This window comes from Lineus longissimus, chromosome 8 (genome assembly GCF_910592395.1).
Source record: "Lineus longissimus chromosome 8, tnLinLong1.2, whole genome shotgun sequence".
NCBI lineage: Eukaryota > Metazoa > Nemertea > Pilidiophora > Heteronemertea > Lineidae > Lineus > Lineus longissimus.
The window spans coordinates 15,873,577-15,900,919 of record NC_088315.1 but is presented as its reverse complement, the minus strand read 5'-3'; the positions used below and the strand labels follow the sequence as shown (position 1 = coordinate 15,900,919).

General features: G+C 41.2%; 1 protein-coding gene across 1 annotated transcript in view; it reads right to left on the bottom strand.

Annotated features, from left to right (window-relative positions):
* LOC135492161 (E3 ubiquitin-protein ligase rnf213-alpha-like) overlaps nt 1-27,343 on the bottom strand; it is a 113,796-nt gene that overhangs the window by 23,008 nt on the left and 63,445 nt on the right. Inside the window, exons 53-60 of the mRNA XM_064778394.1 lie at nt 26,902-27,162; nt 26,049-26,160; nt 25,536-25,825; nt 24,060-24,171; nt 22,537-22,650; nt 5,790-5,903; nt 2,141-2,194; nt 1,325-1,516 (exon numbers count right to left, since the gene is read on the bottom strand). Coding sequence (XP_064634464.1) covers nt 1,325-1,516; nt 2,141-2,194; nt 5,790-5,903; nt 22,537-22,650; nt 24,060-24,171; nt 25,536-25,825; nt 26,049-26,160; nt 26,902-27,162 — 1,249 coding nt within the window. The remainder of the gene's footprint in view (nt 1-1,324; nt 1,517-2,140; nt 2,195-5,789; nt 5,904-22,536; nt 22,651-24,059; nt 24,172-25,535; nt 25,826-26,048; nt 26,161-26,901; nt 27,163-27,343) is intronic.

The window sequence follows — 27,343 nt, the reverse complement described above, 5'->3', positions numbered from 1 at the left end:
CAAAAACTTGATTCAATTCTATTTCCCCGAATATGTGCTTTCTAGGCCACATGCTTAATGTTGATAAAAACAAACCCTCTCATTGGTCAATGGCTTCGGCAATCGTCGAAAATTACTGAACCAAACCAAACAACGGGTAAATAGCACTTCCATCATTTATAATTCAATGATGAAAATTCGAGCATCAATAGTTAGAGACATGCTCCAGAAACCAATAATGGTCAATTTACTCTATTTTACCCATGTTGACCTTGAAAGGTACGAAATTTAGGTCAAAATCACAAACTCAGGTATCATGTGATAAAGTCTCTTGATCAGTATCCACAGTAAGAATTTCATGATTTTTACTGGCAGCACACACAAGATATAGCAAAAAGTTGGGTTTTTTTCACATGGAGCGCCCCCTGAGGCAGAGCATAGTTGGAAAATCATCAAAACTGCCACAAGGCACAATGGCACCATAAGACCATCAAACCACCGAAAGATGAAAAGCCCAGCCTCAGTAGTTATTGAGAAATGCTCCGGACACCAATTACAGTCAATTTATGCTATTTGACCCCTGTGACCTTGAAAAGTAGGTCAAATCAAAAACACAGGTATTATGCGATGTAGTCTCATGAAAAGGGTCCACAGTAAAAATTGTATGATTTAAGCTAGCAGAATTCATGAGATATAGCCAAGTGTAGTTCGGAAATTGTCCAAACCACCAAAAGGCACAATGGCACCATAAGACCTTCAAACCACCCAAAGATGAAATGCCAGGCATTCATGGTTATGGAGATATACTCCGGAAACGAGTTCTTCAACGGGCAGACAATAAGCATCAGTAGAAAGCAATACCTGTTAGACACCAGCGATATAAATTAAAATTAACCTTCTTTTTTTGTGCAAAAAGATTGCCTCATTAGATACATTGGGCATTTAAATCGACCATTCATTGGTGCCAAAAACAGACATCGGCCATATTGGCGAAAATAACGTCATACCGTGTAATCCAAGAAAGACATCAAGGGGTCGCCGACAGTCGGGCCCCTGCAAAAATGATGCACTTTGTCGCAACAGATGTCGTTATGACATAATATACAATCTTATGACGTCATACCATGTAATTGGTGGCCTCCATGGACCACTGTAGATTTTTGGGCGGGAATGGCCAGTCAAACATAAATTGGGTCATAGTTGCCACATGTGACCTGATTCATGCACTCGGAAGTTTCTGGGTCGTTTTAAATTCTCACTGTGGTTACAGAAATGAAGAGCAGTGCAGCTCTGATATACTTCGCTAAAAGAGGGACGGCAATAAATACCAGTGATGTGTACTTACCACCATCTTGCGAGGCTCACTCATCATAGTCTTTAACGGCTTCAGCAGAGCCGGTGACTTGTTGGATGACTGCATCACAAGGTTGAATAGGACAAGCAGGTCCTTGATAGCTTTGGTTGTGTTGTCAGCATGAACAGGGTGTGGACCTAATCTCTCAGACTTGGCTCCCTCCAGTATATCACGCGCGGCTTGCTGCAATCAGAAACATAAGTACTTATTGCATGACTGCTCATTTTCTTCCGCTAACGAACCATCCGTCTTGCCATTGTGGTAAAAATACATATCTTATAAGAATCAATGATTATTTGCCCTCCGATACTGAATAGATGGCCACCTTAACCATGTTGTCGGAATGTGGCAAGGTGTTCTCATTAGATAACTTCATCAGATCACACTAACCTTAACATCACCTGTGTGTCCCAGGGATGAAGCTTCGACATTATATTGCAACATAGGGCCACGCATTATGATGTCAAAATGTCAACCATGCACCATCCTCTGGTGGGCCAAACATGTTTTGCAAGCCATTTCCAGTAGCTTTGGGATCAAAACTCGACGCAAGATTGGTTTGATGGAACTGCCTGAACATTTTATGGAGTAAAGCTCTATCAATGTGCAAGATCCAACGCGTGAAACTGACGGGCCTAAAATACCTTGAAATGCATTGAAAAAACTCATTTTTCCAACCAGCAAGTGCGCATGCCCAGAGTAGCCTTGTAGCCTAGTAGCCTTAGATTGCATTGTGAAACTCATGTATACGCCAAGAAACAAACAATCAGTGGAACACCTAAGATTTAGTTTTGGAGAGTCAATTACCTGGTTCTTCATAAACTTTTGTCTGATACAAACGTTGAGTAGGTTGTCAATTATCTTGAAAAGAGAGAGACAAAACATGAATAAATCACCGTCACCGAGATAGACTGAGGAAGCAGACTTTTGATAAATTCCTATATATGACTCTACAAGGCATGTACTACCTATTCATGGCCCGTGAAACAATTTGGCAACAACAATGCTACTTGCTGATGATGTAAATGCCATATGACCACGTGCATAAATAATTTTATGTGGGCTAGGCTAAATGCTTCCTCTGGGTGAATTGATGATTCCTGGGGATTCCCCTAAATGGCATAATCACAAGTAGCTAGCTTCAAACCCATCAGGAGGGAGCTCTTGGCACCTCTCCAGATTTCTGCCATGCGCCCAAAGGGGAAGAATTGAGCCAGCTTATATTGATTCTTACAATGTTCAACCATGTGCTATTCATTTGGTAAGACGAAGTAACTGAATTGAGCTAATAAAGCCAGCCAATAATGTCGCACTGTATTTCACAAGAAGTGATTAGTTTCACTGTGGTATTGTCACCTAGTTAGTTGTTTTTCTGGTTTCTAACCCTTAAAAATGCCCAACCGCACATGTACACGAGGTTTTCAAATTTCCTGATTTTTATACACCCAGCTATAAATGATATTTTTGACGTGGCAATGCGATGAGATGCAACCAGCTTAATTGGCTTGTGTGACCGTTGTGAAGGCTCAAAAGTCTTCGCTTGATCTCTTAAACCGTGTGAGGTGTTGGAACTGACGTCAAGACGCAGTGGTTGACGTGATGCTGGGCCCCTTTATCACGTCATGGCTTTGAGACGGACATGGCGTCAGGCTCCTAGGGAGCATGGCGGCAAAGTTGCGCAGAATGGCGGGGAGGAACGCCATGTGGGTTATGCCAGGGCCGGGGTGGTGTGAACGGTTTCGCAGGAGTTGCTCATCAGACACTTATAAAGGCGATATTGATCAAGATGGGTTGGCCCTGCAGAGGCGGGCCGTGGACTGTTGATAGAAAATGTTCCTATCCTAGATGTGCAGCTGTGGGGAGTAAAAGGCCGCATATCCAGTTGACCTGTAAGTATTTTACACGTCGGACAGTCTGGGACCAGAATGGTCCCGATATTAGTTCCAGGGGTCAATAGCTTGACGGATAGCCTGTCCTGAGTGGATAGGATGTGACAAGGAGTGTGTCAGGATACGGTTTAAGTAATGCTGCCCCTGTCTTTGGAGTAAGACTGGGGGAACCCTGTAGAGTACACATAGGGAAAAGTTGTTAAAAGACGTGGCAATGTATGTGTACAGTACATACTAGTCTAGGACATTGAGTCCCAGCGGAGCTACAGTGCACAATCTATGGATCCATCTGATTTCGATGGTGTCCCTGAGTACAGCACTTTGGGGCGATTCTGGGTGGGCGTTGATGAAGGACAGGATTGATATGGACACATCATCAATGCCTGTGTGGTTATGGCTGGTGAAGTGCCGGCCGATGGTGTCATCTTTGTTGCCCTTGGAGATATTGTAAAAGTGTTTTACAAATCTGTCCATGAGGCGGAGCTTGGTTGCATCTTTTGCATGTGATGCAGTAAATGAGGTTACTGCTTTTGCATGTGATGTGCTTCATGGCCGTGTATGAGCGCGTGGTAGTTGTGCTGCCGATCCTTCCCATCAGGTTGAGTTAAGTGCAGTAACGACAAGAGGTGTTGGCTCTTGGGCACGCGTTGCGGGAACCCTGAGGCAAACGGGTTGTGCCGGCAGTGGGGATTGTAGGTCCCCCTGATTGTGTTGCGGTGTCGGTGAATTTGGCTCTGACCAGAAGATCCCGGAGATTGGGAAGTTTTCTGTGGCCAAATGTGATGCGAGAGTCATGTAGCTGACGCGTTGCAATGGATTTCAGGAGCACGGGCCAGTTGTGGCTAACAATGCGCTGTAATGCTTGGAAGCCCGGGATAAAGGTCGATATAAGGAAGAAATTGTCCTCAGTCGTCCCTGGTTGATCGTCTGTGTCCAGTGGGGCCTCGTCTCTGAGGAGATCAGATCTAGAGGTGCGGTAGGCCCGGATGAGTGCTGTCTCTACAAGTGATGAAGGGTAGCCACGTCGCATGAAGCCGCCGATCATGATGGCATTTTCCTCAAAATCTGTGTCCAGGCTACAGATCCGGCGGATCCTGAGAAATTGACTGTAGGGTGTGCTTTTGAGGCAATGGGTGATATGAATAAAGACTAGCGAATGCTTTTATCTAAATCTCCATGTACATTTACACTAGGCCTTCCTGTACAAAACCGGAGTAAAAGCATTTGCTAGTCTTTATTCATATCACCCAATGTCTCGGGTGTGCTGAGGAGAACAGCAGGTAGTTGTGCGCTTCAGTAGGTTTGCAGTATAGGGACGTAATGATATTACGGTCTTCATTGATGCTGACTACTGTGTCTAGAAAATTCACAGACTGGCTGGAGATTTCCACCGTGAATTTGATCGTCGGGTGGCAATCATTGATATGTTGGATGAAGAGATCCAATTCCGTGCGGCCGTATGTCCATATTTGGAACACATCATCGATGAACCTAACCCAGGTGAGGGGTTGTAGGTGGTATGTGTAGACGTGCGTCTCCTCAAAATGTGCCATGAAGATGTTGGCTAGGGAGGGGGCGACTTTGGTACCCATGGCAACACCTCCGGTCTGGAGGTAGTTTTCCCCATTGAACTCAAAATTGTTCATAGTGAGGACTGCATCAAGGAGCAGGACGAGTGAGAAGTTGGTGGGTATTGTATTGGTGTCGCGGTGGAGTGCTTTTTACCCAGCTATAAATGACGTCGCTAAGTTCTCAGATCATTCTAGCAAGCATTACTACAGTCAATTCTCTATTCACAAAAATTTCTTTTCTTTTCTCGATTTTGGATGTTTTTTCCTGTTTTTTTTACCAGCACTAAAAGTAAGGTAAAGATGCCATAGCTTCCAAGACACCCCAATTTTGGGGGTTTAAGGCGGTAGAGAAAGCTTTTAGTGATGATTTTGTCCTCCAGCGATGTGTTCTGTACAAAACCTTATGCATGGAAGCACTACTTAGGTACAACTGTAGGTGAATAGTTTACCCCCTAATTAAGCCAACTAGCGAAATCATAATTTAACTTTTGACATATTATTTTGCATATTCAGAAAGAAGATTGACTAACTTAATAAGCTTTCTGGAAAGGTTCAGTTATATTGATTTACTCAAATACAACATATTATTTTGTTTTAAATTTTATTTTTCAAAAATTATTCTGGGCATTTAAGGGTTAAACTGAACACCTCCGAGGCAAGAGTTACCAAGTAACTGACCCTCTAGTGGGTTCGTTCAGTCACAATTTAAGTCAACATCAGTTAGATACAATGTTTGTTGAGACTTTGATAATTCCATACAAATTTTCTCTACCAAAAATCATGCTTATAGCCCAATTTTGAGTGTACCAGCTTTAGAATCAGTAAAATTGTACATGCTTCTTCAATGAATTAAAACGGCAAAAAGTCTTCATTCCTCATACACTGAGCCGGAACTGCAGTAAATATTATGCAATAGCAGTATAACCACACCACTATTGAACAACAATATTGACTTCATGCACCTGATCCAGAAGAGCAGTAAAAACCAAGGCCTACCTCATCGCAGATCCTATGGTTGACATTCTCTTCAAACATATTCTGGGTGAACACCTCACGATGCAGCGCCAAGAGGCAGGCAACTTCCTTCACCTGGTTTTTGCCCTTCAGGCCCTTGAAAACAAAATGATGGAGGTAAATATTGTGATTAAAAAAAAGGAGAAACAAATCTAGTTGATGAAGAATCTCTCATCATTCTATAATATGGCATTGTGAGTGTAATCAAGTTTCTTATGACATACATGCACTCAATTAAGCTGACCTTTTGGTCAGGGAGGGAGACAAAACACCTCTCTCTCGCCTCCATCAATCCGAAAATCTGCATGAAAAATACCTGTTTTAAAGATCCTCGGAGAAAAGTTGTCCCCACTGGAGCTGCTCCTAGTTTCCCAACAATATTCCTGCATCGCCAACTGAAGGGCTACATTGGGGGCTACACTGTGACATTATCGCACTTCTATACTTCATGTCACTCCAATACAACGACAACTTTTACATTCAGTGAATTTTGTCATTCCAGCGGTCTTAGCAGTATAGCGAGGACCCATATCTCAACTCAGACCACGGTTCAATTTAAAATGTGGCAAGGGCCATTGTGCTCACCGTATAGATATTTAGTGGAGAGGAATTCATCCTGGTTAAGAAACATGTATAGTATATAGGTCAAACCAAAGTCAGTATGACATGTGATATATCATTGTTTGGAGTACCTACCATAAAAAATTCATCGAAAACAAGTCACTTATAAACGAGATATTGCACTTTCTAGCTCAGCTGACAAAGTCAGCGAAGCTGGCAATATTTCTAAGGGAATGGTGTCCGTCCTTCCTTCCATCCATGTCACTTTTGGGCATTTTGTAACCGTAAGACCTAGGCACTTTGTTGACGCTGCTAAATTAGGAGTAGCCCAAGGGGAACTCAGAAACCAAAAATCACCGCGATCCGACCTACATTCGGCGAATGAGGTCATCAGGAAGTTTAAACTTCTTTCCTTTATACCTCGGTCCACAGAGGAAATATTGTTTTCAAATCTGGCCGAATATTTTTTAATAATTTTTCATTTCGACTTGTTATGGAATTAGTTAAGTTTTCACCGCCAGTTGGCGCTACAGGCACATTTGACGGATTTGTTGACCATTCAAAAGCCGGGGTTATGACGTATAGTGCGCAGTTGTATTCTGGGCAGGAACCAGGCTATATTTCAGCATAGGCTCCCCACTGTGACCAGTCTAAAGATGGAAGATTGATTTTGTAACAAGTAACCAATTTTCTGCTAAAAAGGAGTCAAGTAGGCGATATTATCACTAGTTCCTTTCAGTGGGTAGTCATAAGGTCTTAAGGGAATACTTTCAGAAATTAGTTCTTGAAAATTTGGCCACAATTCTGTGAAAACGATATCGGAAGTGCACACTCTGTTCGCGATGTATTTTGAAGTGGAGAATTCCCACAGTATGTGCAGTGAATCAGCATGTACGTCATCAACCTGTAATGGCGGTGTCTTCGATTTCTGAGCTCCGACAAAAAAGGGCAAAAACTGAGGTATATATAGACGATATAGTTCTACAATCGTTGGAATAGGTGTATCAATAGACGATATTGATTTGTTAAATGGGAAAAAGGGTTTCATTCCTCCTATACGCACTTATCACTGTTTTTCTTTGCATGTGAGAATCAAACTGTTAGACTGCTGTGAATGAAGTCATAGGCAGTGCATGTATGTAGGACTGAAACATATGTACATACATACACGAACCCTTGCCGTTCACTGCGGTCACGCTTGATCAGTGACTCAATCCGATCATGTCACAATCCGAATTGGATTCGCTTCGGACGCCGAAGGACAATACCGAAAAGAATAAACGTACCCGGGATGCGATCTCGCCAGATTTAGGGATCAGTCCTGAATTCAAAAATTCCAGGTCAGATCTTGCTGGTCAGGACAGCACTGGTATCGATAGCGGAAACTCTGGAGAGCCGATGGAGGAAGAGCCGATTACCATAAATGAGCCGCTGTTAGCATACACGGCCTTCACACTTCAGTCGGGCACCGCTGATAATGCCAAACGGGCGGTGCTAGGTTATTTCACGCCTGATGCGGTACTGGCGGCAAAGAACACTCTATGGAGAGTGGGGGTAACTCAGTCATTGGCAAAAATGTCAAAAGAAAGAGCACCAATGTACACTCTGATGATGAGGCAAATATTGGTGACATTATATCGGCTATACAAAAGCATGATAGGTTAGGAAAAACGCCAGATTTCGTGATCTCTTCGATGTCGCTTAGGAGCATCCCACGCGCTGTTAAAATACAAACACCCGAACACCCGCTCTACATCCCCGTCTTTGGGGCGTGGTTCTAACGGTAGAGGTAGTAGGGGTAGTCAAGGCCGCGGCACCGCCCGTGGTGCCAACCCTTCCAATCTGCTGGCGCCACCTGCAGTATTACGTCTGAGAGGTAGTAACACGTCACTGGATACCAACCACAGTAAGGATTCTGAAGGATTCACCCTGGTGAAAAATAAGACTAAGATACGGCGTAAACGACACGTCGTGTACGGACAGTCCGATTCCGATAAATGTCTGATAAAGGGAGCTCCTGAACCTGGCAGGGACCTTTTCGTGTTTAGACTTGATAAAGGTACTACCTGCGGAGATTTAAAGACATTCGTGGCAGATCATGGGTTCTCTGTGATGGGCGTGGAGTGACTATCTCATGAAGAGGTTAAGTTCAAATCATTTAAAATGAAAGTTCCGAAAGATCAGTTCGCGGACCTGTTTAAGGACTCTCTGTGGCCGCGAGGTGTTGGGGTCAGAAAGTACGTGCCCTCTCCGAAGGAGGGTAGAAAATCTGAAATATCACAATGAGGGGTCTGATCACAATAATGAAGATGGACTGTTTCTTTCTAGCTTTACTGATCATGAACTTGACTATAACGAGTTTTAATTCAAATGGACTCGGGGCGGACAGAATCCAATATATCGGGAAATTAATGTGTATCTCAGATTTTGTGATGGTGCAAGAGCATTGGCAATTATGCGATGGGATGCACCGACTCGAAAGGGAAATAGATGATTGCTGCTGTCATGGAGTATCGGGGATGAATGAAACAGAATTACTAGTCGGGAGACCGCATGAGACTCCTTGGATGTGATTTTAATGTGGACAGCGTGCGTAACTGGGTGAGGAACACTCAAGATTCTAGCAGATTTCATTGCTAATGAATCAGTCCGATTGGTAAGCGGCGAAGTGGACTATACATTTGAAAGCAAGGCTAATTTTGCACGTTCAAAAATTGACCACCTTTATGTCTCTGAAAACATGGTGCCAAATATTGTGACATGTGATGTACTGCATGAGGTGGATAATTTTTCAGATCACTCGCCCATTGTTCTGACAACCGATCTGATCGTTCAGTCTGAGGATAATGATAATCCTAATGGGCATGCGGTACCAACTATCAACTGGAACAGAGTCACAGAAACCGATGTTCAAAGGTACAAAGCACGGTTGAATGACAAGTTGCACGACATTGATTGCCCAATTGGATTGCATGCATGTAAAATGTTTATGTGTAATAACCACAAAGAGGACATTGACTATTTACACGACTCAATTGAAAGAGCATGCGCTGATGCATGTTTAGAATATTTACCTAGCATAGGCCAATATAATGAACCGGTGAATAGGGGCATACCAGGTTGGAATGATCACGTTAAGAACGCACGCGAACATGCGCTTTTTTGGCACTCATTATGGAAGGACGCAGGTTCCCCCCGGAACGGCGTGGTATCAGAGGTCAGAAGAGCTATGAGAGCGAGGTACCACTTAGCCGTAAAAAGGTTGAAAAAGCATAATTTGATGGAGAAGCAAACCCGTATTGCAGAGGCTCAGTTAGATAAAAATGGTACGGATTTCTGGAAAACGGTCAAAACTCTGAAGGGCGGTAAGAAGCCTCCTCCTAACAAAATTGATGAAGCAACTGATGAGCAATCAATTGCGAATAAGTTCGCGGATAAGTATGATCGACTGTACTCGTCAGTCGGGTATGACCAGAATGAAATGGACCAACTTATGGAAAGAATACACGGGGAGATTAAGACCAGTTGTATGAAAAATATGTGTTCGTGCAATAGTCACGGGATCACTCCCTTGGAGGTACGAGAGGCAATTAAGCGTCTGAACAAGGGTAAACATGAGGGTGAGAAGCATTTATTTTCTGACCACCTCATGCATGGGACAGTTCTTCTAGATGAACGTTTGGCTACCTTGTTTACCACAATGTTAACACATTCATACTTCCCCGAATCATTCAAAAAGTCGATCATTATTCCTATTCCTAAAGATTCCAGAAAATCACTGTGCGATTCTGATAACTACCGGGGGATAACCCTTAGCAGTATCCTCGGTAAGGTACTTGATCATATAATCATCAAGAAATGTCCCGAGACTTTTAGGACGTCAGATCTACAATTTGGGTTCAAAAGTAAGAGTTCAACAACACAATGTACTTTTACAATGCAACAAACGATAGATTATTACAGAAAGAAAGGGTCAGATGTATATGCCATGTTCCTTGATGCCAGTAAGGCATTCGACCAGGTCCAATACACCAAACTTTTTACACTTCTACTCAAGAAGGGATGCTGCCCTCTTATTGCAAGGTTTTTAGCCAGAATTTATGTCGCCCAGTAATGTTGTGTCAAGTGGAAAACCATGCAGAGTAGGGTGTTTAATGTAAGTAACGGGATTAAGCAGGGCGGCGTTCTGTCGCCTGTTCTTTTTTGTATATATATAGATGTACTCCTGGAGAGGCTTGAAATGTCAAAATTAGGGTGCCACGTTGGCCATGTGTTTATGGGGGCATTCGGATATGCAGACGATATTGTTACCCTATCACCTATGAAATGCGGGTTACAAAATTTTTTAGATATTTGTGATTTATTCTCAACTGAATACTATCTAAACTTTAATCAAGCTAAAAGTATTTCACTTTTCTATGGACATAATAATGCAGTCGATGAAGTATACATTTTATGGAAGGGGAGAAGAATCATAGCAAAGGACAGTACCAAACATCTGGGTCATACTGTGGGTTTCAACGTAAAAAATGAGATTATTGACAGTGTCATAGAAGAAATGTACAAGAGAACCAACTGCCTCCTCTCCATCTTCAGGTTCTGTGATTTTGAGATGAAATACAGATGTTAAAGACTTTTGTGATGTCCCTTTATGGTAGTTCCCTGTGGGATTACTCGCATCGGTCTTTCTCTAGGTTTTCCACGGCATGGAGAAATTGTATGCGTAAACTACTATCATTACCAAGAAGAACACATGGGGCACTGTTGCCATTGATAGTGAGGGACGAAAATCCTAAGGCTCAGGTTTTTAAACGTTTTATGAAATTCTTCGAGACTTGTAGAAGGAGTGGTAATGAAAAAGAAAGAATGTCTGTAAATTTAACAATAACGGGACAATCAAATGCCAGAAACGTACTAGAAGTGAACAATTTTGTAAATTTTGTAAATGAGGAAAGGACTACAGAGGAGTATGGACAGATGTCGGAAATGATACGTGATTTATTAATAAAAAGAGATAGTGAAGATTACCATTTCCTTAACAGAATAGAGATAAATGACTTGTTAATATACCTGTGTGTTCACGAATAGTGAACTTTATATATATATTTTTTTCTTTTCAAGCACCTTTGTAAATAGTTGCACCAACTGTACACTGTACGATCAGAAATAAATAAATAAAACCCTAAAAAAAAAATAATATTCTGTTTGCATATTAGTTTTTAGTACTACGATTCTTACATGAGTAAAAAGTAGACATTCCAAGTAACACAATAATGTTACTCCCATAAAAATTGATTCAAAACTGACGGAGCTCCGGCATTCTGTTCGGCAATTGGCAGCGCTGATAAAATACATTGCATGCTAATGCATGCCAAATGGCACACTTTAAAAAGCGCTCATTGGACAACGTAGGGAATCACAAGAAATGACGTCATCGCTGGTCTAAATCTTCTATAAATAATACTGGAAGCGGGACGAATAAAGTCACACTTAGAGGCGTTGGATCGCCTTAAAATTTTGCATGAATGGTGATGACACCTTACGCTGATGCAACGTCTTGGTTTTGTTCAAAAATTTACTTCAGTGGAGCAGTAATGAGGGATTTTTAATCGGACACTGTCAATTCTCCTTACCACTCACAGAAGCCAAGCCATTGCTGTTAAGTTATGCAGGTGCTTAATCAATTACCTGCACTCCCTGTGGGGTGAATAACATTACCTTTTGAACAGCTGGCTGTAGGGGGATGATTGGAACAGCCGGTATACCTGCTGACCTGCTGAACCCAGGTTAATGTTATTTTTAATCCACGATTGCAGGTCACCTGATTTTCGAGATTTCGCGGGAAATGAAATTGTAAACAAACGCATGTGTGCAGTTCAAATGTAATCAAAAATGTATTTTTGGTACTGTTGGTTGCTTGACTTGGGTTTTCCTGCAGTTAGGAGCTGGAATCAAATTGGTGGTCTATTGTTTATGGGTGCTGTTTTAGTCAGAGCTAGCCCTTGATTATGAAGGGATTTTCAAATTAAGGTGACCATGGTCTTTTTATGTGCTTACCACAGCTTTCAATACTTGATGTATCTGAAGAGGCGTGCTGAACCTGACATGGCCTTATCAAGGCGCTGCTCACGTTGCTGAACTTCTAGCTTGCCTGTCGACTAAGTGCCTTGCCCGAGACATTGCTAATGCTACATGTAGGAGGAGCACGCATTTTAAAGTTATAGTAGTGATAGTACAGTTGGTTCGAGCCATTTGGAAGCCGACATGTGAAGGCCTATCTGGGTTCTCCTTTTTCTCCGTATAAAAAGGGGCATATTGCTGACTAAGGAACGAGGCATATTGACATTGCCTCATCATCTCTATCGGACCAATTGATATACTTTTATATGCACGCATACATCACCCCATTGCAGGGTCCGAGTCTGTGGACAATTGGTTTGATTAATTTGTCTCTTCGATATTGCTCCTTTATTGCATTAGATTTTCATCGCAATTGAATCTATTCAAGATATAGCCAATTTGAACCTGTCTGCGCCACGGATAGATTGGTTCTCGATCGACTCGGTAGGGATACGCAGTAGAGCACAATGCTAGTAAAAAATATATTGGTTCCCGATCGACTCACTAGGGATACGCAGTAGAGCACAATGTCATGAAAAACGACCCTTTGTATTGTAAATTCCAATCACCTGTAGAACAGGTCAATTTCTCTCAATAAAATTAATTTTGTTGACTCCTGTAATCTCTACCTTATTAGAAAAAAAGGCAGTGGGGTTAGTCCCAAACTGGTCTTTATATCCGCACTGGTCTTTATATCCTTGTGCCCTCTCTACATTCTGAACGAGTTCGCCTAGACATTTCATATTTAGTGTGCACGTGTATCGGGTGAATATCAAGGCCAAGTTCGATAATGGCTGATTTTGCATTCAAGATGGCCGACAAGTGGCCATTTTGTTGTAAAACTTGGAAATGCCTTGTGACCTCTCTACATTCTGAACGAGTTCACCTAGACATTTCATATTTGGTGTGCATGTGTATTTGGTAAATATCAAGGCCAAGTTTGATAATGGCTGATTTCGCACTCAAGATGGCCGACATGCGGCCTTTTTGTTGTAAAACTTAGAATTGCCTTGTGACCTCTCTACATTCTGAACGAGTTTATCGAGACATTTCATATTTGGTGTGCACATGTATGTGGTAAATATCAAGGCAAAGTTCAATAATGGCTGATTTCGCATTCAAGTTGGCCGACAAGTGGCCATTTTGTTGTAAAACTTGATAATGCCTTGTGACCTCTATATTCTGAACGAGTTCACCTAGACAGTTCATACTTGGTGTGCAGGTGTATGGGGTGAATATCAAGGCGAAGTTGATAATGGCTGATTTTGCACTCAAGATGGCCGACTGGCGGCCTTTTTGTTGTAAAACTTGGAAATGCCTTGTGACCTCTCTACATTCTGAACAAGTTCACCGAGACATTTCATATTTGGTGTGCACGTGTATGGGATGAATATCAAGGTCAAGTTCGATAATGGTTGATTTTGCATTCAAGATGGCCGACTGGCGGCCTTTTTGTTGTAAAACTTGGAAATATCTTGTGACCTCTCTACATTCTGAACGAGTTCACCTAGACATTTCTCGCTATAGAAATAGACTACCCAAAATAACAATAAAAGCCACTCCAATCATCAGCTTCCTTCTTTACTATTCTATTCCATTCCATAACACTATCAGCAACCTGATTTCACCAAAGTGCAGATATACTAGCGTTTGCCAGCAAACGCGGTGCCTCTAGTTTCTATTTATTTTGACCTGTGTTAAATCAGGATACCTCTCAATTACAGACAGCATTTTGTATCCTTGTGCTGTACAACCCAGCCTGGACATACTACAGTTGTCCATGGAGAAGTCACATACTGAACCAGGGATATCTTCCGTTGCCTCCGTCGGCAATCCGTCGGTATCCCAGATGCGCAGTGTTGTTCTGCGCCGCTAGAGCTGCATACTACAAGCATGGGCGACAGCCATTTTATAAGTTTGAAGCGAGACGAACAAGGAATTAAATCACCTTCAATCAATGGTATAAGTCGATCATCCGCTCTTCAGACCAGGTGGTATGTGTTGATTACATTCTTGTGATTGTTTTAAAATTATTAGTTTGTTCTCATTGCCGATTGTTTCAGAAAATTTAGACTATGATTGGAAGGTAAAATGACAAACTTGTCGGATTGTCCTTCGGTTTGGAATGGGGAATATTGGTCAATGCAAAGCGCAGTTGTGTTCAAGCTGCCCTGCCAATACGGGTGGCGTAATAATACTGCTAAAGAACAACAAGAGGCCCAAGGGCCTGGCGCTCAGCTGAGTTGTTGCTGCGTTGTTCGTATATATTACATTACTCGTCAAACTCTACTAAACTAAGGACTCAAAGCCTAAGGATATTAGCTTCTGGATGTGTAACAGTGAATTACAGTAGACTGGCGCAATCTACTTCAAGCAAGCTCCACCCTTGCAATGTGTGCGCAAACAGATAACCAACCTATATTGGACCATCAATTCTACACACAGCAACATGATTCATCCTCAGCTGTTGCCATGATGATGATGATGATGATCCTTTTCGCAAATTGGTCGTCTTCTGTCTTTCTTCCATACTTTAGTGCCACCGGATGTAGTCTGCCCTTGTGGAGGGAGCCTTTCAGCACAGGACACAAGAATCCATGCGAATTGAATCACATGGAGAGACTAGCCCAATCACCCGCTATTGGCTGGGTAGAAATGGGTAAATCTCGCAGACTGGACCTTAAACTCTACTGCCGACGTGTGAGGCCGGTCTGACAAATGAGCAAGTAGGGTCCACCTAATGCAGAAGGCACCAGTTTCCCTAACTAAAAGGGTAACATTAACAAAATGCTCTACCCAACTCTATTATTGCCTAAAGGCCTGTGTACACTAGTAAAATATCAGCAACATTTTTACAACATTTCCAGTTGCAACAAATGTTGCAAAAATGTTGCGTAGTGTGTACAGAGCAAAACGCGTCTTACATTTACAACATGTTGTAAAATTGTTGTAAAATTGTTGCAAATTAAATGCAATGCAATTCTTTGTTGCATGTTGTAAAAATGTTGCAAACTCTTCAGCCAATCAGAAATAGGATTTGCGTCATGTGATCTACCTGAGGTCATGTGACTTGAACAAGAAGCAGGTATAGCAACTCTCAAGTGAGTGTCTTGCTTCGTAGGGTGATGAAACCTTTTCTAGAAGTTTCATCCATTTGCAGGAAGTTTTTGTATGACGGCTTGTCAGTCAGCCGCAACTCCTTTAACAGGCAGTGGTATGCCCCATGATCCACCCTCATTTTGATCCAGGGCCTGGTCCATATTCTCTTTGGTTATTTCGCCGCCTCTTCCGTCTCTCAACAATGACAGCTAAAATTGCTGCAGAAGCACTCAAAACACATCTTCTCTCCTTGGAATCATCCATTTTCCCTCCAAAATACCTATTTCCCTTTGTTCCCACTAAAAAGTTTGCAACAATTTACCAACATGTTGTAAAAATGTTGCTAATTTGTTGCAATTTTGTTGCTAGTGTACACAGGGCCTTGAAGGGCTTGTTGCAAAATTGTTGTAAAAATGTTGGTAAAATGTTGCTAATATTTTACTAGTGTACACCCTGCTTAAGTCAAGTGAAACTCTTACAAACTTTAGCAGAATGCCACCATTGAAATGTTGATAGCAAGTAAAAACTTTAAACAGATAGACTTGATTTTTTTAACCAACTGCCACATGCGGTTTTCTTTATTTAGTCAATTTTGAGGTAAGTATTACAGAATGAAATACTTGAATACTAAAATTGACTGGCTCTTCTGATGATTGCACTGGTGAACACCGAAGTCGATGGGATGTGCAAAGTCATAGCTCGATCCTCTCTCTTGGTCATCTGTGATGTGGTCACCAAATATGTTCAAATGCAGCTGCAGTAGTGCAGATCATTCCTGCAAAACATGATGAGGAGATAACATTTTAATTTTGATAGATAGCTAAGCTAGCCAAGTTTTATATCAAAATACAAGGCCAACAACAACTGATAAGGCACTAGGGCCGAATGATCAAGGAAGTTCATTGAGAATGAATTGTGATAAGAGTGATGAATCGGCCCCGTTTGAAGCATTGTGCTATGTACAGTGTGCATGTGTCAGTGTGTATCAGCTATCGCATTTATTGTTTGTTGACATTTCAAATCGCCGGAGTCGATCCTCAATTACACTGTTTATGTACATTGGCAACCTTACCCGATGATATCAGAACGATGTTTATTATTGTCTTGTTTATTCACATTAGTTCTGCTATGTGACAAGAGTTATTTGTTGAGTAATCCATGATTTAAAGCCGGACTTTGCCATCGTTTCTCAGACCAAGCTGCATTTCGCAGATCGTTTTTCAACGATCGTCGACGAACTATTTCAAATGAATCATATCCAATTAAACAATCCAAGCCTTCCCTAATGTCATCAACATGCAATAACACAAGCAGCCAAATATTATCGCCTATGAAATTGTGCATTTAATGAGAACTTACCTCCGAATTGACAGAACGCGATCTATTCCATAGCATGGTCTCCTTACGTCTGAACTGCACAGACTCCAAGACGTGACGTTCGCTGCACGTGGGATAACTCGCGCGAAATTTAAAATGCTCTTCTTCGGGGGTGCTCACTAAATTGCGCCAGTAACACCACCTGGTGGGAAATTCATGAACTACGCCTATTGGTAATGAAAGAGAAAGCTTTGCTCTATAAGATTAGATTTGATTCATGATCCCCAACTTAAAGAATTAGGAGAAATCAGCTGCTGGAAAGGTTTTTGGAAAATTTCGCTCGGTGCCACCTAGTGGCCAAACCGCTTATCCTGCCGGACCCACATTTGGTCTATTCAGGAGTCCTGAAGGGTCTTAACGCCTCAGAGGGAAAATCTATCGCCCCTCCGCCATAGTTTTGAAACGTGCCTGTTTAACGGACAGACAGACAGACAGACAGACAGACAGACAGACAGACAGACGGACATTCATTCTACCATTTACTCATATGAATAGCTCAGCTTGTCAGCTGAGCTAATAAAATGATGAATTGTAGCAGTGTGTGTCAGAAATTATGTTATGTCCATTCCATTTGACGATCCCGAAGTTTCGAGAATACGTCAAAATGGCGGTTGCCGTCATCGGAGATTAGCATCAAGCCGGAACCTTTCGTTACACTATGCGCTTTTAAACTCATGTTAACGGCTTATAATGTCCCAGACGCTACTCATTGGGTAAACATCCACTAAAAATAGTTGCTTTAACTTTTGTAAACGTGTCACGAGTGCTCATATTGTCTCAAAAATTAATACAAACTGCTACCTAGTTACTCAGTACATCATATTCTATACTGTGCATTCCTTGCTGCAATTGTTCCTGTATCATATTTTTCAACAATTCTCTCCAATCGCAAGCCGAGGATAAATACTCCTTTCAAGATAGCGTAATCAAACGCAATTTCACAGGTACATCCCATTCATTTGAAATTTCGGCCAATGACAGCAGGTTTTACAAAATGTAAATGCGCTGTTTATTTTCAATAGTCACCGAATAGTTAAGACACATGTAAACTCGTTTTAATTGGCCAGAAAACATCTCTCAGCTTCTCCCACAAATAACGATTCACTTATTCCACCGTCAGTAACATGTGCACGCGGAAAACAATACGACTAACTCCACTTTTTCAAGACAAACCACACCATCCCACAACTATTGCATGATTAACCCCTAACAATGACAAGTTCTTCCTCAAACTCTCCCTTTCATATCGACAGGTGAGCACAATGGCCCTGGCCATTTCATTTAGTTTTGGCCTCCTGGTGGCCAAGTCGAAAATCAAATCAGATCGAAATTCGGTGTCCGAGGTTACATGATGCAGGGAGTCATGTGTACCAAATTTCAAGTTCATAGCTTCAGTGGTTAAGAAGCGTGCAATAAATAGATTCAAAAAACCAATTTACGACATTTGACCTTCAAGTTCTTAGCTTTAGCGGTCAAGAAACATGCCATGGTTACACTCAAACAGCAAATTCATACCGTTTGACCTCTGTGACCTTGAAAATTAAGTCAAATCAAAAACCGTAAAATATATGATATATCCTTGCTCTTAGTACCTACTATAATAATATCATTGAAAATAAGTCACTATTAAGCGAGATATTGCACTTTTTCCCTTATTTAGTTTCGGCCCCCTGGTGGCCAAGTTAAGAATCAGATCAAACTGAAATTCAGAGGTTATATGATGTAGGGAGTCATGTCTACTAAATTTACAGTTCATAGCTTTATTGGTTTACTCTTTCAGCCCTAGCCGATTTTGACGCAACAACTTCCAGATCCTAACCGATTTTCGGGAAAAATCAGTTTTTCGGAAATTTATTTTTAAAATGAATGCACAATGAAACGGCCAGGGGCCATTGTGCTCACCGTATACATCTTTTAGTAGGCAGGATCATGCTTAGTTTAGAGGTGAATATGGTGAACACAATCAGGCATGAAGACTTTTTTTAGATGTGTATTGATTTTTAGATGTGTATTGATGTCAAGTAATAAGACAGGGCAGTATATATAAGTTTATGATCCAACCAATAATTGTCTATGACATCAACAAGATCAATATCATGTGATTGCTAAGAGTCCCTGCAATAAAAAATTCATCGAAAAAAAGTCATTAATAAGCAAGATATTGCACGTCCTACTTTTTCAGTTTTGACCCCCTGGTGGCCAAATCAAGAATCAGATGAGGCCAAAATTCGGTGTCAGAGATTATCTGATGTAGGGGGTTACATGTACCAACTTTCAAGTTCATAGCTTCAGCAGTTAAGAAACGTGCCATAGTTACACTCTAATGGCCAATTTACGCCATTTGACCTCTGTGACCTAGAAAAGGAGGTCAAATCCAAAAATCGTAGGACATGTGGTGTATCCTTGCTAGAAGTCCCTGCCATAAAAATTTTATCGAAAACAATTCACTCAAATAAGCAAGATATTGCACTTCTTCCTTTTTCCATTATGGCCCCCTGGTGGCCGAATAAAGAATCAGATCAGGCCAAAATTCGGCATCAAAGGTTATCTGATGTAGGGGGTTATATGCACCAAGTTTCAAGTTCATAGCTTTACTGGTTAAGAAACGTGCCATAGTTTACACTCCAACGGCCAATTTACGCCATATGACCTCTGTGACCTTGAAAAGTAGGTCAAATTGAAAACCCGTAAGACATGTGATGTATTCTTCCTAAGAGTACCTACCATAAAAATTTTATCGAAAACAAGTCACTTTATATAAGCGAGATATCACACTTTTTAGATATCCACTTTTGGCCCCCTGGTGGCAAAGTTGAGAATCAGATCAAACTGAAATTCAGCACCAGAGGCTATGTGATATAGGGGGTTATATGTACCAAGTTTCAAGTTCATAGCTTTAGTGGTTAAGAAACGTGCCATAGTTTACACTCTAACGGCCAATTTACGCCATATGACCTCTGTGAACTTGAAAAGTAGGTCAAATTAAAAACCCGTAAGATAGAAGATGTATATTTGCTATGAGTACCTACAACACCAGTTTCATCGAAAACAAGTCACTAATAAGCGAGATATCACACTTTTTAGATATCGACATTTGGCCCCCTGGTGGCCAAGTTGAGAATCAGATCAGACCGAAATTCAGTGTCAGAGGTCACCTGACCTAGGGGGTGCTGTGTACAAAGTTTTAAGTTCATAGCCCTAGCGGTTAAGAAACGTGCCACTGTTTTTTAAATAGGATACGACGACGGACGACGACGACGGACGACGGACACTGCGGTATTACATAAGACTCCCCTACGGTGAGCCAAAAATCAAGAAAATGTAAGATACAAGTCAGAAAAGACAAAAGGGAAAAGATAAAAAATAATAAAATAAAAAAATATTTTTGGCCGTCCCTGACCGGGGTTTGAACTCACGACCTTTGGATTGCCACAACACGAAAAACACAAAACATGCAATTTCGGCCATATCTGTGTCTGCGTTGTGACCTCTGTGACCTCGACAAGTAGGTCAAATTAAAAACCCATATGATATATGATGTATCCTTGCTATGAGTACCTACCACAAAAGTTTTATCGAAAACAAGTCATCAATAAGCGAGATATCACACTTTTTAGATATCCACATTCGACCCCCTGGTGGCCAAATTGAGAATCAGATCGGACCGATATTCAGCACAAGAGGTTATCTGATATAGGGGGTTATATGTACCAAGTTTCAAGTTCATAGCTGTGGCGGTTGAGAAACGTGCCATAGTTACACTGAAACAGCCAATTTATGCCATTTGACCTCTGCAACCTTGAAAAGTAGGTCAAATTAAAAACCCGTACGATATATGATGTATCCTTGCTATGAGTACCCACCACGAAAGTTTTATTGAAAACAAGTTATTGATAAGCGAATTATCACACTTTTTAGGTATCCACATTCGGCCCCCTGGTGGCCAAGTTGAGAATCAGATCAGACCGAAATTCAGCACCAGAGGTTATCTGGTATAGGGGGTTATATGTACTAAGTTTCAAGTTCATAGCTGTGGAGGTTGAAAAACATGCCATAGTTACACTGAAACAGCCAATTTACGCCATTTGACCTCTGTGACCTTGAAAAGTAGGTCAAATTAAAAACCTGTATGATATATGATGTATCCTTGCTATGAGTACCTACCACAAAAATTTCATTCCAAACAAGTCATTAATAAGCGAGATATCACACTTTTTAGATATCTACATTCGGCCCCCTGGTGGCCAAATTAAGAATCAGATCGGACCGAAATTTAGTGTCACAGGTCATCTGACCAAGGGAGTCCTGTGTACAAAGTTACAAGTTCATAGGCTTAGCGGTTAAGAAACGTGCCACTGTTTTTGAAACAGGATACGACGACGACGACGGACGACGACGACGACGACAGACGACGACGGACGACGGACACTGCGGTATTGTAAAGACTCCCCTACGGTGAGCCAAAAACTACTACCCCTATCACTAATTGCTGGGCACCATCAGAAAGGTCTTGATCTTTACCTTACAGTGATATATAGGTTATAATTATCAATGAATTGTTTATTTTTCTGAGTCTCTTCAATTTTGCCAGTTTTTGTCTTCAATTTTTTTTCCGAAGAATTGGCAGAAGCAAGTTTCATCGCAATAAAAATTATTTCCTTGCAAATTTCTCGAATTATTCCTTATTAACTGATACTAGTGATAAAGAACTAGTATAGAATACAAAGAAAAATGTCCAAAACGATTCAGAATGATAAAAAATTGCTGGAAAAAAAATACACACTCAAACAGACCTTTGCACCATTTGACCTATGTGACCTTGAAAATAAGGTCAAATCAAAAACCTGTATGATAATGTGATGTATCCTTACTAGGAGAACCTACCATAAATTACATTATTGAAAACGAGTCACGTATAAAAGAGATATCACACTTTTTAGGTTTCCACTACTTGCCCCCTGGTGACCAAGTTAAGAATCAGATCAGATTGAAATTTATTGTCAAAGGTCACCTGACCTGGATGGTCCTGTGTACAAAGTTTCAAGTTCATAGCTTTAGCGGTTAAGAAACGTGCCACTGTTTTTGAAACAGGATACGGACGATGGCGACGGATGCCGGACACTGTGGTGCTGTATAGACTCCCCAACGGTGAGCCAAAAAGTTTAAGTTTTGGGTTTATAGTCTAGTTTATAATCATCCGTAATTTACACTTTAACCCCGGTGTCCTGAAATCTTTCAGTAGACCTCAGATGAGCTGCTAAACCAGTGCTACAATCTGAGTATTTCTGACTGGTGTCCATTTATGCACCTGGGTGCAGAGAGGCAAGCAAGACAAAAAGACCTGCCTATAGTCTCAGGCCGACAGTGGGATCGAACCCGGAACCTCCAGTCCGCTAGTTGAGAGTCCCAGCCACAACACCACAGCGGCCTTTCATATGATAATTACAATGCACCACAAGAAATCAGCAACTGAAGGATTACTGTACAATTCCCCTCCACTCACTTGTTTAGGAGAATGGATGCAATGAAAGTTGGATTGATGTCGATTTGAAATGACTATTTTCAAACATACCTCACATGCTGCGGCAAAGTCCTGCAGGGGTTCTCCCAGGGTGACCTTGACCACGCAATCCCGTAATCTTTTGTAGTGATTTCCATACAAGACGAGACGATCAACTGCAGCATTCTGAAAATATAAAACAGCTTGTTACTCAGTCAGGAATCATGAGAAATGCTGATATTAGCTTCATGGTGTTCTGGTATTCTGCCTTGAAGAGCGTACTATAGACCTGGTCAAATGTCATTAAAAAGTAGAATAAATTCATAGTGGACATCAATTGAAGCCATCAGAACAACAAGGGTGCTAAGTCACATTTTCAGCACAAATGAATTAGTGACAAATATGGCTGCCTAGGCACGAGGTCTACCTGTATATAATAATCTACAGTGACCTACCTCGGCCCCATGATGTTTTATTTCATAAAAATGTCAGTATGCAAAGGGGGTTAGGTCCACCCCTGGACTTAGCCCCCTTGTTGCATTGGAAGTCCCAATTCAAAATGGCGGACCACTTTTCAAACATGATTGTTTGCAGGTAACATGTTACTGTTTTTCATCGATTTGTCTGTTTGAGAAGCGGTAAACTGGCATTCTGCGATTTCTATGAGTGCCATAGATGTATCAAATTGACCCAAAATACATGCATGTTCTGTTTAGTAGACTGCAGGGGTGTTTAATCCAGGTATGGACTTAACCCCCATATATCATTAACACTGCATCCACTGCGATGTATTGCAGCTAGGCCAAGCAGCTGTTAACCCATGCATTTTTGTGTCAATGGCTATTATTTGGGTCAGAAATGTTAAAGGGGCACTGTATTCAATCCTTAAACACACTTGTGTCCGCCGACACTATGCCAGGTTGAGTGTCACGAGTGACACATTGCGGTAAAATGACTTCGTCACCATTGGCACTTTTCTGACCTTACGGCAACATACTTTCGGTCTTCCCGCAAAATGATAATAACGTTGCTCTCTCGCAATGTGTTGCAACAACACGCTGTGACCAACCTGAGATAGAGTCGGCAAACACAAGTGTTTTCTAGGTGACTTAATCCCCTATTTTGATGAGCAGTTTGTGAGAAACCATAAAATATGAAGAAAAAAATATTTTGTTCATGTTTTTGTTAACAACATTGTTTCCGACTCATTACTTATGCAAGAATAAAAACAGAAGTGAAAACAGCTGTTATTTTCTGCTGTTGGTTTTAAAAATCATAAAAACACCCTTGTTAAAACACCCTTGTTGTTCTGATGGCTTCAATTGATGCATTCATGTTTAACTCGTCAAATGATTTAATGGCATCACTCATTGCAAGGCAGATCTTGCCCATAACAAAAGTCTCAGTTTATAAATGACAACTCCAACTTGATAAGCTCATGCGGCCGAGGACAAGCGCAAAGGACTGATTGCAGCTGTGGGATATCATTTGACTACCGTAGCAGCACACAGTTTATTATTGTTATAAATTACAGCTGCTCCCTTATAGAACACAGCCTGATGATAGAAACTATCATCACGAAGTTTAAAGCTCACCTGATTATACTTGGCCTCGTCTGGTAGTATCCACTCAAGGTAATGCACCCGAGATATCGTGCTTAGACAGTCCATGCCGTAAGTCCTGCACAGTTGTTTCACTAAGTAGAGCCTGGAAAAGAACCCTTGAATCTAAAAACTGCATTCACAAGATGCAATGTTTGTGCATCATGCAGCTTATTTTCTCTCCTCAAAACTCTGTACATTTTGCGCTGTGACATGCAGTAACATATCTGTGCCATGGACGATATCTGGCAATGATACCACTCTGGGTTGTTGAAGCCACTCAAAATAACGGGATTGAGAAACATATGGACATTTTATAATAGAAGGCTTTAAAGACAGAATACAAGCTTGAAAATTTGTAATTTTTTAAATTTCCAACAGAGCTGAATACCCACCTATTTTCCCCCAGTAAATACAATCTGAAATTGTATTTCCTTCAAAATATACAAACAAGATACATACCATGTACGTCCTATTCCTACAGTAATGATCAGTGATCTGTTATGCATATACAATTATCAAAAACTTTATTATATCATGTGCGAGTCCAACGATACATGTCTGTCATACACACACGGCTAATGACTGCTCGATACAATCTCGGTCATTCACAAATCTTTGCACTGTACATAAGTGGCGTTTACACCATCCGAAAATGCCGGGTCTGGCCTGGCTTATTTGCATTTGCACCTTTGAAAATTTGATTCGGGATAGTATAGCCAGCCAATTGCCAGGCTATTTGAACTCGGCGACGATTGGAGGGTCAGACCCGCCTTTTGACCTGGATCAAAATTTAGCCTGGCTCTGGGCATGGTGTGGACAGAAAAAGCCGGGTTATAACTTTTACCGAGCCCGGCTACATATGGCGCTTGTTGGAACTTTCCTCATTATACCGGTATACTCTGTAATCATATACGAATTTTACATTGTATTTGGTTGCACTATAGTTTAGATCTCGCATTTGAACAAGTTTTATTTCACTTCACGTATCTATTATGTATCAGTACATGATTTACGGTAGAATAAACTTATTTTAATCTTGAATCTTTTGTGGAGATTAGAATCACACATATGTAAACACAAACCACGCTGTATGTCACTTTTTCATCACTTTCAATTTGCTGTCAATCCTGCGGCCATTTAACTATTGCCGATGCTATTTATAGTGCCATGACGAGCTTACCCTGACGGCGAGAAAGTATGATGTGGACGAAAAAGGTATTTGATCTGGATCAAATTCTGAACTTGATTAAATATGCCGGGTCACATTTTGTATGGTGTTAACGCCGCTTTTGATACAGCATACAGTCGATTTGTGGCATGCCCTGTGTACTGATTTTGTCGAGATTTGAACTATAATTGAATTGGGTTTGCTGTTAGTGCTGACATCAGGCGTTTTCAAAAGCTAACTTTTACTTACCGGGATACAGCATGGTTTGTCAATGCCTATAGCCTCCCTTTAACACTCACCTTGGCCATTTTGACTGACTGTTGCTATGAACTCTCCTTGCCACCTCCCACAATCTCTGAACAGCAACCCTATCATGCCCATCCTCCTCGACAACATGGATCCTATACATCATCTCAGCCGCAACCGCGAGACCGAACCTGGTCTTAGCAATGGCCTCCACTTTGGTGATGTCTAGTACCTCAGTTACCAAATGGTCGCAAGCGGACTCAAGATGCTCTGTCCCCATCCTTATCCTTTCCTCCAGGACATCACCTCGAGACTCACTGCTGCAGTGACTGTGGTAGGAATCCTACAAGATTGAGGATATCAAAATAGGCGGATTGATAGTTACATATAAGGCCACACAGCTTTGTTTTCGTGGTCTTAAAACTGTTATCAAAAACGTATTACTTGAAATAGATTTTTTGACTGTGCAAACTGTTAATAAGTACTTTGAAAGACCTGCTTTTGGTATTATCCGTAATGTTTTGGAAACCAATTAAGAAAGAATTTGAAGCAAATGATTTGTTTACCTCGAAGCACCGTGCACACAATAGCGACAACTCAATAACGTGTTCTTGATTCTTCAAAAACTGCCGCGATTTGTTGAAATACAGCTGAAGGTGTTCTCTTACATCATCAGTGCTGGAATTATAAAATGGTTGCTATATATGATTGCGAAACAACTTCAAGTCCATAAGTATGCTCACTTACCTTCAGGCTGCCACCTTACGTGGCTCATTTTGCCTCGGCATAATCATTGGAACCTCTCTATTATGAACACTCTTAGGATTGACAGATGCTGTCCTAAATAGGGAGAAGTCCTGATTTCAGAGGTCAAACTGAATGGTCATGACCGATTCCAGGCCAGAATCAATGTCCTAAATAGAGAGGGTCTCCCACTTACCAAAGTGTCCACTGAAAGACATTCCACTGTATATGGAAATATATGTGAAAAAATAATAAATTTATTGGATATATTATATCCAATAAATTTACCTAATATATATATATACAAGGAAAATGAGTACACAGAATTTAGGGCTAATTCTAATATCACATTTCATGTGTGACCGGAGGATAACATTTTTAAGAACATGTCAGGACCATGTGACAGGGTAAAAAGTCTTGATTTCCCATTTACTGATTTTAGAATATTGACACCGAAACGAATAAATTACATTTAAATGGAATGGTCACTAGCGTAGCGTGACACCATGAAATCATTGCACCATGACGTAGGAAATGATCATACCATTTGTCTTCTACGCTGGATGCCCTGACTAAATCTGAATGACATCATGTGTGTGAGGTTGCTCGACTACGGAAGAATATCAGCTTTTCTCTTAGGGGTTAGTGTCCAATAAAAAACGCCCTTTGACTTACTTGTATCTTAGGAGTAGCTGTAACAGGAGTGATCTGAGTACAGGAGTTGCATCGATGCATTCATCATACACCGTAAACTGCTTTGTGCTAGAAGGTATGCTGCTATCCGGATCCCGTGGCTCGTGGATGACATACGAAATAAGGATCTTTATGACATCCTGCTGAGGAGGCAAGTCCTCAGCAAAACACAGCTGAGAGATGATGTCCATAAAGAACTGGTTACTGGCATTGATGTATTTTTTGTAGGCAATGTCAGCATCTCTGAAAGGGGACAAGTGTATCCATCACCTACTGGTCATATTCTGGAATAATTTGTGAGCTTTATTAACAGATTCATATTTAGAACTGATACATAAGGGACAGACAGGGCAGTTAAGGTGATAGTATTTTAAGTACTTGTAACAATGATAATAAACCGTATGCTGTAGCTGCAGTAGTCAAA